Source organism: Camarhynchus parvulus, chromosome 24 (assembly GCF_901933205.1).
Source record: "Camarhynchus parvulus chromosome 24, STF_HiC, whole genome shotgun sequence".
Classification (NCBI taxonomy): domain Eukaryota; kingdom Metazoa; phylum Chordata; class Aves; order Passeriformes; family Thraupidae; genus Camarhynchus; species Camarhynchus parvulus.
Window position 1 is genome coordinate 1,625,573 of NC_044594.1, and position 18,061 is coordinate 1,643,633.

Genomic DNA, 18,061 nt, shown 5'->3' on the forward strand with positions numbered 1-18,061 from the left:
ACTCAGCCAAGCCCTCAACTGCCCGTTTATTCCAGTTTATTCCAGTTTATTAATTTTATTCCAGTTTATTAAGTTTATTCCAGTTTATTGTTTATTACACAGCAGTGTGTGTGCTCGTGTTGTTTCGTGTCCTACAACACACAGCAAAGCCTGCGCCTGCCCAGGAATGGCAGAAGCAGAAGGATTCTGCTTTGGAAGGGTCACAGCTGGCTCTGGGTGAGCAGCCTTGCTCTGACACTGCTTGGGGCTGGAGAAGCAGCACAGAATTCAGGATTGGATGTGTGCAGACAGCTGGGATTCAGTGTCCTGCGGAGCCCAGGTGCTCCCAGGAGTCTGTCCCTGCCTGGGAAGTGCAGACTCTGTGTCTCTGGCCTTGCCACAGACGCTGTTGTTTTAATGAGCCAGCGTCTGTTGTGATTCCCGGGATAACTCGGCCTTTGTTGCTTTGTGGGGAAGGAGCAAAAACAACCGGCTGGGAGCCTGTTCCCATCAGCCTCTCCCACAAACACTGGGGCTGCCGCTTTGAGCTCCACCAGAGAAACAGAAAAGCATCACAAACACTGGCGGGGCCGGCAGCTCTTGGCTGCCACCCCACATTCCCTGTCTGCGGGGACAGCCCCGGGCACTGCCCGCCCTGTCCTGCACGGTGACACCGGGCACTGCCCGCCCTGTCCTGCACGGTGACACTGCTGTGACACCGGGCACTGCCAGCCCTGTCCTGCACGGTGACACTGCTGTGACACCGGGCACTGCCCGCCCTGTCCTGCACGGTGACACCGGGCACTGCCAGCCCTGTCCTGCACGGTGACACTGCTGTGACACCGGGCACTGCCCGCCCTGTCCTGCACGGTGACACCGGGCACTGCCAGCCCTGTCCTGCACAGTGACAGGGCTGTGACACTGGGCACTGCCAGCCCTGTCCTGCACAGTGACACTGCTGTGACACCGGGCACTGCCCGCCCTGTCCTGCACAGTGACACCAGGCACTGCCAGCCCTGTCCTGCACGGTGACACCGCTGTGACACTGGGCACTGCCAGCCCTGTCCTGCATGGTGACACTGCTGTGACACCGGGCACTGCCCGCCCTGTCCTGCACGGTGACACCGGGCACTGCCAGCCCTGTCCTGCACGGTGACACCGGGCACTGCCAGCCCTGTCCTGCACGGTGACACTGCTGTGACACCGGGCACTGCCTGCCCTGTCCTGCACGGTGACACTGCTGTGACACCGGCACAAGCGCCCCGAGGGGGAGAATGGACAGGGGACAGCAAAAGCAGGGCTGGGAGGAGCTGGAATTGGGTGGGCACTGCCAATTCTGGGCATTTTTAAAAAATTAATTAATTTATTTATTTTATTTATTTATTTTATTTATTCTGGGCACAAGCATCCAGGTCCCGCAGGCACCGGGACAGGGTGGTGCAGCTCACAGAGCTGGCGCTGTCAGAAATGCAGGAGGGAGCGCTCTGGGCTGGTTTGGGCACTGCTTTTGTGGCAGAATCCTCTCCCAGGGCAGCCCCTGGAGCGGCTGGTCCGGGCTGTGCCAGGTGTGCCAGGCTGTGTGCGTGCCCTCCTTGGCCATGCCCCATCCCCAGGCAGGGAAGGAGCTCATCCCCATCTCAGCAGACCTGCAGGGAGCACAGGGACCAGCAGCACTTCTTGCCAGGGCAGGGACAAGGAGAAGCATTTCAGAGCTGCTGCCAGAGCGTGGCTGTGGCTCTGAGGAAGCCTTTGGCGAGGGGAGTGAGGAAATGATGGCCATGCCTGAGCCCACACAGCCCCGGGGCTCTGCCCCCAGCACAAGGCTCAGGAGCTCAGCCCTCCTGAGATCTGGGGCCTGGCTGGGTGTGAATTCGAAGCCCCTAGCCCAAAATTATGTCTGCAATTATTATTAATGACTTACACAACGCCTGTTGGAAAGGTGATTTTTTATTTTGGCACTTTATCTGGTTCTACTGCAGGGGTCAGGGCAGGAGGTCGGGCACTGGGGGCACCTGCCCTGCACTCAGTGCCCTCACTGTGCCCCCTGAGCCTGGCAGGGCTGCTCCTCATCTGACTGATCCCGGGGCTGGCAGTGCCCTGGGAAGCAGAAGGGAGCTGAAAATAGCTGGGCAGTGCCCTGCTCTTGGACTGGCAGGGGACAAAAATCAGCCTCATATCTGTGCTCCAGTCCCAAGGGATGTGCTGGGGGCCTGAGGGGGCATTGCTGTCCTGGGCATTGCTACCCTGGGCATTGCTGCCCTGGCATTGCTGCCCTGGCATTGCTACCCTGGGCATTGCTGGCCCCACAGTGGGGTGGGCACAGCCACAGGGAGAGGGGGAATTCACATCCCTGAGGATTTTGGAGCCTCCCCTCCTCTCTGTTGGGAGAGCTGCACTCAGGCATGCCAGCCCCCCCCCAAATTTAGGCACTGACACAGCATTCTGTGTGCCTGGCTCGGCCCTGATGACACAAGGGTGGCAACTGTCACCTGCTGAGCCCCGGGGCAGCAGCTGCCAGCAGCAGCACACACGATCCCTGTCCCCATCACGGGGACATTGCTCACAGTGTCTGCAAAAGGGGCCCAGTGCAGCCCCTCCCTGCTGGGGCACCAGCCAGGCACTGGGGGTCTGAGCAGAGCCTCTCCCTTTGGGATTTTGGGTTCAGTCCTCGCCCAGAATCTGGGTGTGAAGGATGTCCCGTAGTTAAAGGGCTGAGCAGGCACAGGCTGTGCTGGGCATTAATTTGTGCCCCATTAATTGGGCTCATTCCAGCTGCAGCGCTGGAGGTGCTCAGGGACCTGCCAAGGGCTCATCACTCCTCCTCACCTTTTTGTCCCTGAGGTCACCTCACTCTGGGCTCCCCAAAGCAGCAGCTGGGCCAGGGGGGTGAGGCACAGAGGTGGCCACGGCCCCTCCATGTCCCCACTGGTGCCACTTCCAGAGGTGGGTGCCTCTGCCCGCCCTTCCTGCTGCACAGCAGCCACACCAATCCAAGGCAAACAAGAGAAGAGCAGAGGCAGATTTATTCCTCTCTCCTCCTGATTGCTGCAGGCACTTTGACAGACCAACACCCACCTTGCACAGCCAGGAATCTCAGCCCCCAGCTCAGAATCCAGGCTCTGGGATCCCCTTTGCTCTCTTCCCAGTGCCCTTCTGGGCTAGAGCTCAGTCCATGGAGTCACAGCCTCACAGCTAAGGGTAGGAGTGACCCTGGGGGGAGAGCAGAGCTCCCTGCACGCTCACCTGACCTAGGAGAAAACTTGCATTACAGTCACACTCACACTCACACTTCAGCCCCACTCTTTTTTCCAGTTCCAAGTCCCTTTTGTTCCCAGCCATCAGCCTCGAGAAGCAGAAGTGAGGCTGCTAAACACTGATGGTGACAAACAGGGCTCTGGCACTGCAGATTCCCCATCCCTGTCCCCCCACACCTTCCCAGATCTGCAGCCTTTAGGACTTTTCCTTCTCTTTTCCTTCCTCAGCCCGTTCCTCCTTCCCCAGGGGCTGCTCCTGCTGGGTGATCTGCACCTCGTTCACTCTGGCCTTCACCTCCCTGCCCGTGCGGGGAGCCACGATGCTCAGGATGCCATCGTGGGACAGGGTGGCCCTGACCAGCAGCGGGTCCACGTCCAGGGGCAGGATGTAGGTCCTGGTGAACTCCCTGGAGACGAAGCCGTGGCGGTCGGCCCTCTGCGGGTGCTGCCCCGCCACCTCCAGCAGGTTGTCCACGGTGCGGACGCTCAGCTCGTCGGGCAGGAACTGGCAAACATCCAGGAACACCTGGAACTTGTGCTGGTTCAGGCAGACCTCCGAGGTGCCCCTCTCCAGCTGCTTGTTGATGCGGGGGCGGATGTAGTAGCCGTGGTACAGGGCAGGGGCTAAAATCTCCGATGGGGAAACACCTGCAGAGGAGAGCCCGTGAGGAGCGTGGGGCTGGAGCTGCGGGCAGGAGCAGTGTGGGACCTGGGGAACACCTTGGCTTTGCCCCATCCCCACAGCAGGGGTGGAGTCTGCTGCAGTTCCCACCTTTGTGCCCCTAAAACCCACCCAGAGCCGCATCCCTGCCAGCCGCTGCGTGCCGTGGGCCGCCCGGGGCTGCCAGCTGGGGCTGGCATCCAGCTTCACATGTTGGGTGCGCTGCGAGGGCCTGGTGGGTGCTCTGGGAGCTCGGCAGAGCCCACAGCCAGGGATGGGCATGGAAAGTGCTGATGGCGAAGGACTTTTGTGTGCCATTGTCCACAGGGCTTTCCTTGGAGCTTTTTGCCTTTTCACGCTGTTGTGCCGGTGCTGAATGGTTCTGCTGCTGCCCACATTCCTTCCCCCTGGCCAGCCACTGCCCAGCTTTGTGCTGAACGCCCCAGCTCAGCTTTTCTCCACATGCCCCCCGGCTGGAAAAGCTTCCCCCCCCTCCCCTGAGCGCTTCAGCTCCATGTTTTCACAGCATGTGCACGAATGCCAGAGCATGGCTGGCATCAGCGAGGGAGGGACGGGCAGCACTGGGCATGGATGGGGAAGTGGACATGAAGAGACAGACCCTGGCTATTCCCTGGTCATTCCCTGGCTGTTCCCTGGCTATTTTTCCCTGGATATTCTCCGGTTATTCCCTGTTTTTTTTTCGATTTTCCCTGTGTTTTCCCTGGCTATTCCCTGTTTTTCCCTGGTTATTCCCTGGCTATTTCCTGGCTATCCCCTGGTCATTCCCTGCATATTCCCTAGTTATTCCCTGTTCATCCCCTGGCTATTCCCTGCTATTCCCTGGCTATTCCCTGGCTATTCCCTGGTTATTCCCCGGTTATTCCCCAGTTATTCCCTTTTTTTTTCCCCTGGCTATTCCCTGGTTATTCCCCCCTGATCTGATCCAGATTCCTCCACTCAAAATTCCTCAGCTCCAGCTTCCCCCTCTGGAGCTCAAGCCACCCAGAGGGAACTCCCCCAGCCCTGCAGCAGCAGAGGGGAGAAATGTGCAAAGAGGGGAGGGGGGGGATCCCACCTCCTTCCTTACCTTCTCCAAAGTTCTGGTCGTAGATCTTGCTGGGGTTGGCAAATTCATACTCAGAGCTCATGGGGTAGGCGTGGGGCACGGTGCGGGCGGCCATGGCGTGTCCAGGACAGACACCTTCCTTTTTCCTTCCTTCTTCCCTTCCTTCTTTCCTTCTTCCCTTCCTTCTTTCCTTTTTTTCTTCTTGCCTCCCCAGCCCTCGCTGCCTCTCCAAGTGAGGGCTGCAGGCTGCAAGGCTCCAGCTGGGTGGATTCCAAAGGGAGGAGTGAGTGAGTGAGTGATAAAAAAGATGGACCAAAATAGCCCCACACAGGCCCCAGGACGCCGGGCCAGGGCAGCCATTCTCACTGCATTCCAGCAGGGAGGGCAGGGGACACCTCGGGGACCCTCTGAGGGTCCCTCCTGGAGCAGGGGGTGGGTGGGCAGCCCAGCACAGCCCGGATTCAGGGGCAGGACAGACCTCAGGCTCTGCTGCTCCAAAGCAAGGGCTCCTTGGGGTCCCTGGCACTGTAATTAGTGGCCCTGAGCCCCCGTGGGTGGCTGAGACACGTGGAGTGGTTTGTAAGGTCAGGGAGCTGCCAGCCCTGTGCTGCTCTCCAAAAGCCTCCATCAGACCCAGAAGGAATCTGCTTATCTCTGGTTGCCACAGGGCTGGACAGCACTCCTTAGGAGAATGATGGGCTTTGTTAGTACCAGCCACAGCTGCAGAGCAGGAGGAATGAGTTCTTCATCTTCTGGGGATCCTCCCTGCTCCTCAGGGATGAGGCTTTGAGGGAGTGGGGAGCCACAAAGTGTGGAAGCAAACGTGGGCTAAAGGCAGCGATTCTTTCCAACAGCTGGATGAGATTGTTCAGCTCATGCAGCGAAGCCACTGCCCACACCCAGTGCCCACCGTGAGCTCGGGGCTCAAACCCCTCCTGTTCCCTACATGAGGAGCCTGATTTTCCCTGGAGCTGAGCTCAAATCTCCTGTTCCTTTAGTGGGGAAGGGCTGCAGGAGTGCAGCAGGGATCCGGGTCCCTCTGCTGCCACCTCCCCATCCTGAGCCCTGCTGGCTGCCCAGGCTCTTCCCTTGGCCAGGGATTGGCACAAGGCCATGGAGAAATGCTGGTGCCAGCCCTCACCAGTGAACCCAGGCTCTGAGCCTGGCCCAAGTCCCGCTTTACTGGGCAGGGCTGGTGGGCTGCTGGTGCTGCAGCCGGGGAGGAGTGCCCAGCTGAGCTCTGCACACCCTGAAACCAGAGATTTCCTTGAGCCCGGCAGTGTGGGAGAGCAGGTGCAGCGCTGCTGATGTAATGGGGACTTGGAGAGGGTATTTATGGCCTGGGCTGCAGCACAGAGCAAATCCTGCTCCCTATTCTTGCAGGCAAGCCGAGAGGAAGAGGCTCAGAGCCTTTGGCAAAGGGCTGGCAGAGCTGGCAGGCCCTCTGAGCAGAAATTGTGCTTAAATTGCGAACTCCCACAGGCAGAGAAGCTCTTGCCCTTCAACAGTTGCTGGGCTGAACCCATTCCTGTGATTTGGGTTCACGGATGAGGCAGGAATTAAAGTAAATGCAGGGATTGTTGGGGGGAGAGCTGCAGGAAAGCAGGTGAGTGCAGGGGCAGGGGTGTTCTGCACCCCTGGAGGCCCTGACCATGCCCAGGCTCTCTCTGGGGTCACAGCGTGGGGCTCTTCCCTCCAGAACAAAGTGGGGAAAAGACCAAGCAGAAGACCAGAGGTGCTGGTGGAGAGATCCATCCTTTATTCACACCACGCCCTGCAACAGCCGCTACAACCAACCCCAGCGCCCCATAACAAGGGGAGGGGTGAGATGCCAACCCCCCTAAAACAAAACAAAACCCTAAAAACAAAACAAATTCTATCACAAATTCCTGCTCGGCCTCTCTCCGAGATCTACGCCCTGAAAAGCCATTGTTCCAAAATTGAACGACAGGAGTGCCCAACTCTGCAGCTGCAGGGCCAGGAGCCCAGCAGAGCCCTCCTGGCACCTTCCCTCACCCTCACTTTGGGGCTCCCCTTGCTGCCGGGACAGGCTCAGCCCTGCTGGGGGATGCTGAGCTCCTGGGAGCAAACAAGGGCCCCTTGTGCTGCTCCTCCCATCCAAAGATAGGAGCTGCATTGATCCCGCTGGCATCCAGGGCAGCTGGACCACGGGCCAAGCCTGCCCAGCACTGCGGATAAACAGCACGTGGGCAGCGGGGCGGGCACCAGCCACTCCAGCTTCTTGCTGCCCCATTGGGCTCCTCTTCCTCCTGTCCCCTTCCCCCTCCTCCTCCTCCTCCTCAGCAGCGCGCTCAAATCCCTCAGACAGCGACTGGGCACCGCCGAAGGGCCCAGCCCAGGAGTGGGACAATAAAATCCCTGACACCACTGTTCAAGAGGCCTCGGGGGGGTGGAAGGCCAGGCCAGCTGCACGCCTATAAAGCTGTCCCCGCTCCCAGCACTGCAGCACAGTTGTTTGCCAGGCTCCTCCAGCGCTCTCCAATGGATATCACCATCCACAACCCCCTGATCCGCAGACCTTTCTTCTCCTGGTTGGCACCCAGCCGGATCTTTGACCAGATTTTCGGGGAGCACCTGCCCGAGTCGGAGCTGCTCCCCGTTTCCCCCAGCTTCAGCCCCTTCCTGATGAGATCCCACATCCTTCGGATGCCCAGTTGGCTAGAGACAGGACTCTCTGAGGTAATCTTTGCTTCTTGGGGCTCTTTTTGGGCCCTGCTGGGGGCCCAGGAGAGCTGGGAGCGTGGAAGATGCTCCTAGGTGGGTTTTATTAGGAAAAGCGCTGGGGACAAAGGTGCTGTGTCTGCATTGATTGGGATGGAGCAAGTGCGGCCATAGTGATGGGGACAGAGCTCAGTGTGCATGGCAGGTCACCCTAGGAGCAGGCAGAGGAAAGGAGGAAGCCTAATTGCCCTAATTTCTCTAATTTCCCTAATTTCTCTAATTTCCCTGATTTCCCAGTCTGCTGCACCAAACTTTCAATCCCATCCCCATGAGAGAAGCAAAGAGCACAGGGGCAGTGGGGTCCTCATGCCAAGCAGTGCAGGAGCCCAAGGCTGCTGAGGTAAAAGTGGCCTATTTCAAACCATCACTGCCCTGAAAAACAGCATTTTAATAAAGTCCAGGACCCAGAGGATCGTGGAGCAGACGCCTCCTCCCTCCAGGGGCTGAGCCAAGAGGCTTTTGCCTGTCCTGCAAGTCAACTCTCTCATTTACAAGGAGCTTGAGGAGCTATTCCAAGCAGAAGGAGTGAAAGTATTATTTTAATCCTTGCATAATGCCCCTCTTGATTCAATGCCCTGGCTCTGGCTGCCCAGTGGAGCAGCCATAATAAAGAGCTCAGCTTGAAATCAAGAGTCAGTTTTAACCAATTCAGGTGGGGAATCTCAGATCCTGCAGTGATGGGCATTAGCACAAGGCCAGCAAGGGACAGAGCCACTCAGATCAGATCCCAAAATAAAGATCTGTGTGTGTGTAGAGACCAGCCTGAGTCTTGGCCTGCTGCATTGTTTTTTAAGCTGAAACCCTCACCTGCTCTTTTCTGAAGTCACCTCCTGCTATTGCTCTTTTCTGAAGTCACCTCCTGCTTTTTTGCAGATGCGACTGGATAAGGACAAATTCTATGTGAACCTGGATGTGAAGCATTTCTCCCCTGAGGAGCTGAAGGTGAAGGTGCTCGGGGACATGATCGAGATCCACGGCAAGCACGAGGAGCGCCAGGTACCCCCTGCTTTAACCCACCCCTGAGGGAACCCCCTCACCCCCGGGGACTGCAAACCAACCCCCTGCTCATCTCAAATATTTGTCATTATTTTTAATCAAGATGCTCCATGCAATCCCCCCCAAGCTGATCCCAGACAGGGCAGCAAGAGGGTGGAGGTTTATTGCTGCTGTTGCACGAACTGTGAACTGAACTGGAAAATCATCTGTGAAATGGGCATTTTTGGGCTTCCCCTCTTTCTGGGGAGAGGCCAGGAATGCAGGGAGGTGTCCAAAGGGCTAAAAAGTAACTAACAATCTAAAATTGTTAACTATCTAAAATTAACTAACAATCTAAAATTAACTGACAATCTAAAAATTAACTAACAAGCTAAAAATTAAGTAACAATTAAGCCACATAAAAAATGAGAGCGTTGCCCTGCGTGTTACCTTTCCTAGGCCCAGCTATGATTTCCTAACCCTTAAAAGTTGTGTTCTGCTGTCATTCACCCCTCTCCCTGCTGGCTCTGGAGACCTGTGTGAACACCGGGCAGGCAGAAACGCAAAGCCATGCCCAGAGCTGGATGTGACAGCATTTTCCAGTCCCCAGAGTAGCTGTGTCCCTGGAATTGTCACCACTAGGAGCACAGAGTGTCACCAGCAGATGCAGCACTGGGGGCCTGTAATCCTGACACCATTTCTGGAACCTTTTTTTGGCTAAGAAGGCAACCAAGCAGTAAACTCTGTGTGCCTGTATAGCGACGAGGGAGGGGAAAATGATGAGGACTCCATCTTATCCGAAGGCGGATAAATTACATTATTACACTACATTATATTACACTATATTTCTCTAATATAATAGTAAATATATAATAATTGCTATTATATTATAGTAATTATATATAATTACTATATATAATATATAATATATAATATATAATATATAATATATAATATATAATATATAATATATAATATATAATATATAATATATATCATATATCATATATCATATATCATATACCATATATTATAGATAATATAATATAATATAATATAATATAATATAATATAATATAATATAATATAATATAATATAATATAATATAATATAATATATAATATAATAATATATCATATATCATATATAATGTAGTACATTCTATTACACTATATTACATTACACTACATTACTACATTACATTACACTATATTAATGGCTCAGCAATTCTTTTCTTCTATATCAAAACTTGCTTTCATTTCTATCTCAAGACTTGCTTTCATTTCTTTATCAAAACTTGCTTCCATCTCTATCCCTCCTTCAGATCCTCCATCCAAAACTCATTCCGCCGAGCACGCACACACATCTGTGAGAGTTTCTTGTCAAAACTTTCATCCTTCCCCGCACAGGACGAGCACGGTTTCATCGCCCGCGAGTTCAGCAGGAAGTACCGGATCCCGGACGATGTGGACCCTCTGACCATCACCTCCTCGCTGTCCCTGGACGGGGTTCTGACCGTCAGCGCTCCCCGCCGGCAGAGCGACGTCCCCGAGCGCAGCATCCCCATCACCCGCGAGGACAAACCCGCCATCGCAGGCGCCCAGAGGAAGTGAGGGGCTGCTCTGCTGTCCCCAAAGCCACCCCTGGAGGGACATTCCAGAGCTCTTCCCTCCGCCAGGTGCCGGCTGTGCTGAACGGCTGCTGGTGTTATTTATGCTGAGTAAGTTTACTAACGAATAAAACCACGGAGAAGCAGTTTGGATTGGTTTGTTTCGGGGTTGGGTGGAGAAAGGTGGATAAAAGGTGCAGGGTAACATCATTTCTCGGGTGGCAGGCTGTGGTGGCATTCGCAGGGGTCACAGGACGAGGAAGAGATGAGAATCTTGACTCCATGTTTCAGAAGGCTGATTTATTATTTTATGATATATATTATATTAAAAGAATATATATATATATAAACTAAAATATATATATACTAAATAAATATATATGTATATACTAAATATACGAAATATATATATATACTAAATATACTATATAAATATATATGTATATACTAAATATACTATATAAATATATAGTATATCTAGCATATATATTTATTATATATACTATATTAATATATATTATTATATGTATTTATATATTATATATTTATATATTATATATTTATATCTTATATATTTAGTATTTATATATTTATTTATATAGTATACTAAATATACAATATAAATATATATATATACTAAATATATATATATACACTATATAGATATACTAAAACTATACTAAAAGAATAGAAGAAAAGATTTCATCAGAAGGCTAGCAAGGAATAGAAAGGAAAGAAATTATAATAAAATCTTGTGACTGACCGGAGAGTCTGAGACAGCCGGACTGTGATTGGCCATTAATTAAAAACAACCACATGAGACCAATCAAAGATGCTCCTGTTGCATTCCACAGCAGCAGATAACCATTGTTTGCATTTCATTTCTGAGGCCTCTCAGCTTCTCAGGAGAAAAAATCCTAGCAAAAGGATTTTATGAAAATATGTCCATGCCCAGGACAGTTTCTGTGGGTGCTCAGAAGCACTTTGCTCATCACATCTCGTGCTCTCTCTCCCTCCAACGCTGCCAGAGGATTTCAGAGCATTTCACAAGCAACAGGAGAGTTTCTCCCTTGGAGATTAAACTGGTGAAACAGCTCCATGCCAAGTGAAACCCATCTGAAGTGCGGGGGTTTGATAACAGCTGGCTGCCAGACAGCTGTATCTCAAATCTCTCCAATGATTCATGCAATGGAGAAACATCCAGGGGCTGCAGCCAGCTCAGAGCAGCTTCAGGTGAAAACTGCAGGGCTGCAGTAAACACACATCTACCCAAAGAGAAGGAAAACATCTTGCTCTGATGATGCGAATCACATCCCTTTGAAACTCTGCTGTCAGTGCCCTTCAAACACTGAGCAGGATCTGATGTCTACAGCAATAATCTGATTTGTGCCAGCATTGCTGAGTGATACAAACCACTACTAAAGTCCTTTTCAGGCATCTTCATCTGCCTAGCACCTCTCTTCAAAGGGGTAGAAAGGGATGTCTGGATGACTGGAAATGAATTTTTAAAATCCCTCTTCAAAAAGGACAGATCTGTCACACAGATCATCAGACTCAGTCATGACCTGGCCTATTTTCTGTGTTCCTTCCACCTGCTGAGACAAAAGTTCTGTTAGCAGGGATCACAGCACCCCTCAGCTGAGCAGGGGGGACACCCTCCCATGGCTGTAGGTGAGAAAAAGAAAATGAGCACTCTGTGATGCAGGGTCACTGTCAAACACCCCAAATCCCCCCTCATTTCCAAGGTCTGCTGTTTCCCATTAGCTGGTTTTAATTAGCTCTCAGCTAAGGTGTTAATTTGGCTTGTCTGGCCAGGCACAACCTCTGCACACAAGAACAAACCCCAGACACACACGCAGAGGTTACAAACAGCTCAGATTAAAAAGCAGGAAGAACATTTCCCACATGGCTTTCATGTGTGGCAGCTCTTGGGGCTGGAAGGAAATCACAGCACCTCTGGTTCCTGGGGGCTTCTGCTGCTTTTTCTGCTTCCTTCTTGCTCCTTCTCCACCTGCAGGCCCAGAGTGCAGCAGCACTGGGCAGTGGGCAGCACAAAAGAGGCTCCAGCTCAGGGTGGTGGCCTGGAAATCAAGGAGGTTTTTGCTCAAATCCTAAAAGAATCAACATTGAAAGGAAGCAAATGTAAAATAGTAATAATTTAGCCAGAAAGTGCAACTGAGGGAAATGGGTTTTACAGCCCAGGGGTTTTGTCAGGCTCAAACCAGCAGCCAGAAATGGGAATTTTGAGTGAAAGCTGTCTGGGGATAAACGGGATGAGGTCAGCCAGACAAGAATACTTGAAATGCAGAACCACTCCCTGAGTGACCTGAAATACCTGTTCTGGGGTGGCACAGGAGCACAGCCCAGCATGGGGAGAGTGACAGAAAACACCTCTGTCATCTCCAGGCACAAACACCATTGAGGAGCTCCTCACATCCCGCAGATTGTCCCAGTTCTGCACAAGTGCAATTCCCTCTCTGATGTTTCCCTGTAATCTGAAACAGGTTGTTTCCAAAGCAGTGAGTGTGCTGAAAAGGAAAACTCACATTTCGCATGGCTAAATACAAGTTTGGAGGGGTTTTTCATAATTATTGGCATGGGAAGGTTGTGTGGTAACTATTTTCTCAGTACCCAACACCTCTCCAGGCCACTGCACATCATTTAAAATATTTAAAATTATTCTCTCGAGGCCACAGGGAGCCAGTGCCTGTCACAGAGCTCACAAATTGTGGCAGTGGGTCTGTGCAGGAGCTCAGCTGGGCCCATTTCAAACCTCCCTCTGTCATTATCCGTGTGAAACACTGTCCCTGCCCTGTGGGGCAGCTGTGGGTGCACAAATGGAGCAGGTGACACCCAGGCCTGGCTGTTGTAGATATTCTAGACCATAATTTCCTTCCTTCTCAAAGGCACCATGCACATATGTGAGGCAGGGTAATTAATTTACCTTGTGTCACCCTGTTGAGGAATTAGGGACCTTCTTATTACACCTTGATTATGTCTGCAATTATCTGACACCTAATGATGCTTCCAGCACCTTTGCACTGCTCCTCTTCTCTTTTTCTTCTCTTTCTGTCTCTGCTTCTCCCCTTTGGGAATTTGAGCAGCACAAAGATTGTCAGAGAATAAAAATTACAGGTACAGGTAAAGGCCAGTTCAGAGGAGGCTTTGAACTGACCTGTACCTGTAATTTTTGGTACAAAATTTGATTATAGGGCTGGAATTCCTCTGCTATGAGGAAAGGCTGAGAGGATTGAGATTGTTGAGCCTGGAAAGGAGATTTCAGGGTGAATTAATTGTGGCCTTGCAGTACCTGATGGGAGCCCCCAGGAAAGGTGGAGAGAGGCTCTTCCCGAAGGCCTGGAGTGACAGAGCAAGGGGGAATGCTCCAACCCGACAGAGAGCAGCATCAGATTGGACGTTAACAAGAAATTTTACCCTGTGAGGGTGGTGAGGCTCGGGCACAGGCTGCCCAGAGAAGCTGGGAAAGGCTGGAAGTGTTTGAGGAGCAACCTGCAAGAAGTGTCCCAGCACAAGCTCAGCTTTAAGGCCCCTTCGAACCCGAACCATTCTGTGACTCTGCGAGTCTACGATCCATCCGGTTTATTTTTTTTTGAACAACACCCATTTCCTGTAGCTCGGCGGGCGGGGAGCGCTCCCCGAACAATCCCCGGTACCGCTCCCGGTGCGGCCGCCGCGCATCCTTCATCCTTTACGGGGACACCGCCGCCTCTGCGCGCTCGGGGGAGGAGCAGCGGCTGCCGAGGAGCCCCGGGGGATGCCCGCGGGGCCGGAACAGCACCGGCAGCGGCCGCTGACCGGCCGCACGTCATGAGCGAGCGCCGGTGGCTGCGGGGCTGCGAGCGCCGCTCCCGGCCGGGGCCATGGGGCCGCAGCCCCGCCGCGTCCTGCTGCTCGGGGAGGGGAATTTCTCCTTCGCCGCGGCGCTGAGCGGGGCCCGGGCCACGCACGTGGTGGCCACTTGCTACGAGAGCGAGGAGGAGGCGGCCGGGCGCGGGGGAGCGGCGCGGAGCATCCGCCGGCTGCGGGACAGCGGTGGGTGCGCGCCGGGGATGGGCCGGGATGGGCATGGGAATGCTGCTGGGAGCTCTGCTGGCACCCTGCTGGCATCGCTGGCACCCTGGTGCCACCCCCCGGCATCCTTGTCACCCTCCTGGCATCGCTGCCACCCTGGTGCCACCCCCCGGCATCCCTGTCACCCAGGTGGCATCGCTGCCACCCTGGTGTCACCCTCCTGGCATCGCTGTCACCCTCCTGGCATCGCTGTCACCCCCCTGGGATCGCTGTCACCCTGGTGTCTCCCAGAATGGCATCACTCTCACTCTGGTGTCACCCTCCTGGCGTCCCTGTCACCCTGGTACCGCCCAGAGTGGCATCCCTGTCACCCTGGTGTCACCTTCCTGGCATCGCTGCCACCCTGGTGTGGTGTCACCCTCCTGGCATCGTTGCCACCCTCCTGGCATCGCTGCCACCCTGGTGTCACCCCCCTGGCATCCCTGTCACCCTCCTGGCATCGCTGCCCCCTGCGTCCCCTGCAGCTCTGTGCCTTGGGAGCCCCCCGCCCCTCCAGGCGTCTCAGCAGAAGGACTGGAATAACCCAGAAATGTTTTAAAATCTGATCAGGATGGAATAATACTGAAACTATTGTTTACGACTGTTTTCAGAAGTTTCTGCTGCCTTGAAAGAGAGCAAAGGGCAAAGAGAGCCCCACAGGGCTTCCCAGTGCTCCAGGCAGCTCTCACCTACTTCAAAACGCCCTGGAGGATTTGCATTCCCACCTTTCTTTACAATTTTCCTCCCTGATAGCCAGCAGAGCCTTGTTTTGCTGTGGCAGGAGCCGAGGTTGTGTTTTCCGTGGACTGCACCAAGCTGAAGGAGCACTTTGTACCGGGAAAACGGGAATTTGATCGTATTTATTTCAACTTCCCCCACTGTGGGCGGAAGGCTGGGGTGGTGAAGAACAGGCAGCTCCTTGCCGGCTTTTTCCATAGGTGAGTAATTAATTCCGTGCTAATTACCGGCCATGGCACAGCTTTCCAACTGCGTTCCAGGTGTTTTTGGGGCGCTGGGGGATTTGGGGCTGTGCTAAGAGGATTTTTTGGGGCTGTGCTAACAGGATTTTCTGCTCTGGCTTCCCTTCCAGCTGTGCAGAGGTGCTGGCACAGGAGGGAGAGATCCACGTGGCCCTTTGCAATGGCCAGGGAGGGACTCCTGCGGATCAGCCCAGGAGGGAGTGGCACAACAGCTGGCAAATCGTGGCTGTGGCTGCAGGAGCTGGCTTTATCCTGAGCCACGTTCATCCTTTCAAAGCAGAGACTATCGAGGGATACAAATGCACAGGTTACAGGTACCCATCACAAACTGAAATTCTGATGTTTGTGCTCTTAAAATGCCCCAGTGCTAGAATATTCTTTTGGTATCTTGTTGGCTGGAGAGGAACTCCTTTTAATTTTCCTTTTAAATTTCCTTTTAATTTTCCTTTTAATTTTCATTTTCCTTTTAATTTTCCTTGAAATTTTCCTTAAAATTTTCCTCGAAATTTTCCTCAAAATAGCTGCAGTTCTTGTTCATCTCTAAGCAGAATAACCAAGATTAAAATGCAAGCTTCCTGCCAAAGCACCCTCTAAAAATAAGACTGTCTGAGGATTTTAAAGGTCAAAAGCATCCGTTTCAGAACAAATATCAATCTCAGCCTAAAGACAGGAGGGCTGGGGGTTGGTGCTGGCAGAGACCTCTGCTCCTGCCTACTTAAATATTAAATATTATACACATTAAATATCAGAAATTAGCAGTGACTTTGCTCTGGTTTTGTGTATTTTCAGGAGTCAGGATAAATCCTTCTGTGTAGAGGGTGCTTTGAACCACATTTTCACACAGAGCACAGCACCCCTGTGCTTCACACCCATGAGCTGCCAGACACAACTGGGGAGCCAAAAAGTTTCTTTTCGAGTGCCACAAGTCCTTGTGGATAAAATTAACAGGTGAGTTTTATAATTGGTTTCTCTTTGGCAGTAGGAATGTGGGAATGCCCAGCAGTGGGCTCAGATAAATGGGTATGGTGACTGGGAAATCCTTTTTTTAACCAGCAAATTGCAGTGAATTCTTGATTGTAACCTGCAGACAAAACACCAGTGCCCTGAAAATGTGCAACACCTTTGGTGAAAGACTTGGCTTGGTCAGGTGTTGCTGAATTAAGAATGTTTTGGGTGAATTGCTGCACTCAAATTATGGCCACAGGAAGGAAATCACAGATGGTGTCTGCAATTTGCGCTTTTATTTTTCACAGGGGTTTCCTCGAAGTGAATTCAAGTCATCCAGTAAGGACGATAAAGGAGAAGCTCAGTGCAGGGCTCAGCCAAGCTTTTCCTCTGCAGAACATCAGCTCCTGCCTTCCCCTGCTCCACCAAGGACACCCCGGTGGTGTTTGCCACTCCAACATCTTCTGGATCACCCTGAGCCCAGGGGAGGCTCCAGGCACTGAGAAAATGTCTCAGGGACTGGCAGATGCAGTTCTCTGTTCCCATTTTGGCCAGGACACAGATGAGAATGGACAGGAGGGATGCCCAGCTCCAGAGCAGTTTTACCTTAGGCCTTCCCTCCTGCCTCATGCTCAGGCAATAATAAAAAAAGGAGCCTTTTCCCCAGGGACACTTCAGGTTCTTTCTGGGCCAGTTTTTAGGAAATGTCGGATCGCTCCCCACTCCATGCCAGCTTTCCATGAAATGCTGGTTGTGCTTGCAGTGAGCAGGGGCACAGAGAACAGCTGTGTGCAGATGTTGGTGGAGAACATTAAAACCACCATGAATTCACTTCACCAGGGCACTTCTGGTGTCAAACCCAGCATCAGCCTGCAGGAACCAACAAGTTTTGGTACGGACCTAAGTGATTTTGCTGCTTTTGAAAGGCAGCTTGGTGAAATTCAGCATTTCCTCTGTGTGGGGACAGAGCCAGAGCCCCCAGGCTCCTGTGTGGGGGTTATCAGGGCAGCTCCTGGTGAATTAAAAAGCCATGAGCTGGTTGTTGTCTCAGCCTCGCTGAACCTAGACCTCCTGGCCATGCTGCTGTGTGGAATATCCGACTGGAGAATGCTCTGGACGTGGGACAGGCGCTTCCTCAGGCAGTTCCCTGAGGGAGAGTTGAGGCTTTTCAAGAGCTTTTCCCTCTATCCACCTTCCTACGTGCACGATGTCAGCTTCTGGCTTCCTGACGGGCAGGACTTTGATGAAGTGGCTTTTCACACCCTTGCCAGGAGGGTGTCAGGTGAAATGGTCGTTTCCATCCAGCTGAGGGACAACTTCCAGCAGCCAGGGACGGGACGGAGGAGCCTCTGCTACAGGGTGACTTTCCAGTCCTGTGACAGAGCCTTGGGCTGCCGGGAGGCAGCGGAGATGCAGCGGCACCTTCGGGAGGAAATCCAGCAGCACCTGGGTGTGACCCTGAGGTAGAACACATCCCTGGTTTGCAGGGGCTCTTGTGGCCCTTTCTGAGCTGGAAAATGTCACCAGCACGTCGTTGGACCTGAGGCTGTGTTACTGCAGTGCCTGTCACGAGGGCGGGGTGGACTTTGAGCACCTGCCCACGTTTCCATGTGGGACCTCCTGTTAATGGAGCTCCTGTTCTCTGTGTGTGTGTAATGAAACCTCATTTTATAAACCCCGTTTTATAAAGTGGAGCTTTTCTTTCCTGGGGTCCTGTGAGAGTGGATTCGATCTCTTTACTAATGCAAATTCCTGCTGGTGTCCACCCTGAGGCTGCC

The 18,061-nt window shown here is 52.8% G+C and overlaps 3 protein-coding genes across 3 annotated transcripts; 2 read left to right on the forward strand and 1 right to left on the reverse strand.

Moving 5' to 3' along the window:
- Nucleotides 1–1,913: 1,913 nt before the first annotated feature.
- On the reverse strand, nt 1,914–5,175 carry HSPB2 (heat shock protein family B (small) member 2). Its single transcript, XM_030964899.1, has 2 exons — nt 4,982–5,175; nt 1,914–3,881 (listed from the first exon to the last, which is right to left on the reverse strand). Exons 1-2 carry the CDS (start codon nt 5,073–5,075, stop codon nt 3,430–3,432), a joined length of 546 nt encoding a protein of 181 aa, XP_030820759.1. The 5' UTR covers nt 5,076–5,175; the 3' UTR covers nt 1,914–3,429.
- A 2,189-nt stretch (nt 5,176–7,364) lies between these two features.
- On the forward strand, nt 7,365–10,433 carry CRYAB (crystallin alpha B). Its single transcript, XM_030964900.1, has 3 exons — nt 7,365–7,660; nt 8,576–8,698; nt 10,088–10,433. Exons 1-3 carry the CDS (start codon nt 7,463–7,465, stop codon nt 10,289–10,291), a joined length of 525 nt encoding a protein of 174 aa, XP_030820760.1. The 5' UTR covers nt 7,365–7,462; the 3' UTR covers nt 10,292–10,433.
- A 3,496-nt stretch (nt 10,434–13,929) lies between these two features.
- On the forward strand, nt 13,930–17,957 carry FDXACB1 (ferredoxin-fold anticodon binding domain containing 1). Its single transcript, XM_030964928.1, has 5 exons — nt 13,930–14,340; nt 15,140–15,296; nt 15,449–15,652; nt 16,128–16,286; nt 16,592–17,957. The coding sequence occupies exons 1-5, from the start codon at nt 14,169–14,171 to the stop codon at nt 17,748–17,750; spliced, it is 1,851 nt and encodes a 616-aa protein (XP_030820788.1). The 5' UTR covers nt 13,930–14,168; the 3' UTR covers nt 17,751–17,957.
- Nucleotides 17,958–18,061: the final 104 nt, after the last annotated feature.

What these genes read in the sequence shown, in the direction of transcription:
- CRYAB (XM_030964900.1), top strand. Translation starts at nt 7,463, where the DNA reads ATGGATATCACCATCCACAACCCCCTGATCCGCAGACCTTTCTTCTCC. An exon ending in TAGAGACAGGACTCTCTGAG is followed by an intron (nt 7,661 to 8,575) that starts GTAATCTTTGCT and finishes GCTTTTTTGCAG; the next exon opens with ATGCGACTGGATAAGGACAA. An exon ending in GCAAGCACGAGGAGCGCCAG is followed by an intron (nt 8,699 to 10,087) that starts GTACCCCCTGCT and finishes TTCCCCGCACAG; the next exon opens with GACGAGCACGGTTTCATCGC.
- FDXACB1 (XM_030964928.1), top strand. Translation starts at nt 14,169, where the DNA reads ATGGGGCCGCAGCCCCGCCGCGTCCTGCTGCTCGGGGAGGGGAATTTC. An exon ending in CCGCCGGCTGCGGGACAGCG is followed by an intron (nt 14,341 to 15,139) that starts GTGGGTGCGCGC and finishes TTGCTGTGGCAG; the next exon opens with GAGCCGAGGTTGTGTTTTCC. An exon ending in TACAAATGCACAGGTTACAG is followed by an intron (nt 15,653 to 16,127) that starts GTACCCATCACA and finishes GTGTATTTTCAG; the next exon opens with GAGTCAGGATAAATCCTTCT.
- HSPB2 (XM_030964899.1), bottom strand. Translation starts at nt 5,075, where the DNA reads ATGGCCGCCCGCACCGTGCCCCACGCCTACCCCATGAGCTCTGAGTAT. An exon ending in CGACCAGAACTTTGGAGAAG is followed by an intron (nt 3,882 to 4,981) that starts GTAAGGAAGGAG and finishes TCTCCTCTGCAG; the next exon opens with GTGTTTCCCCATCGGAGATT.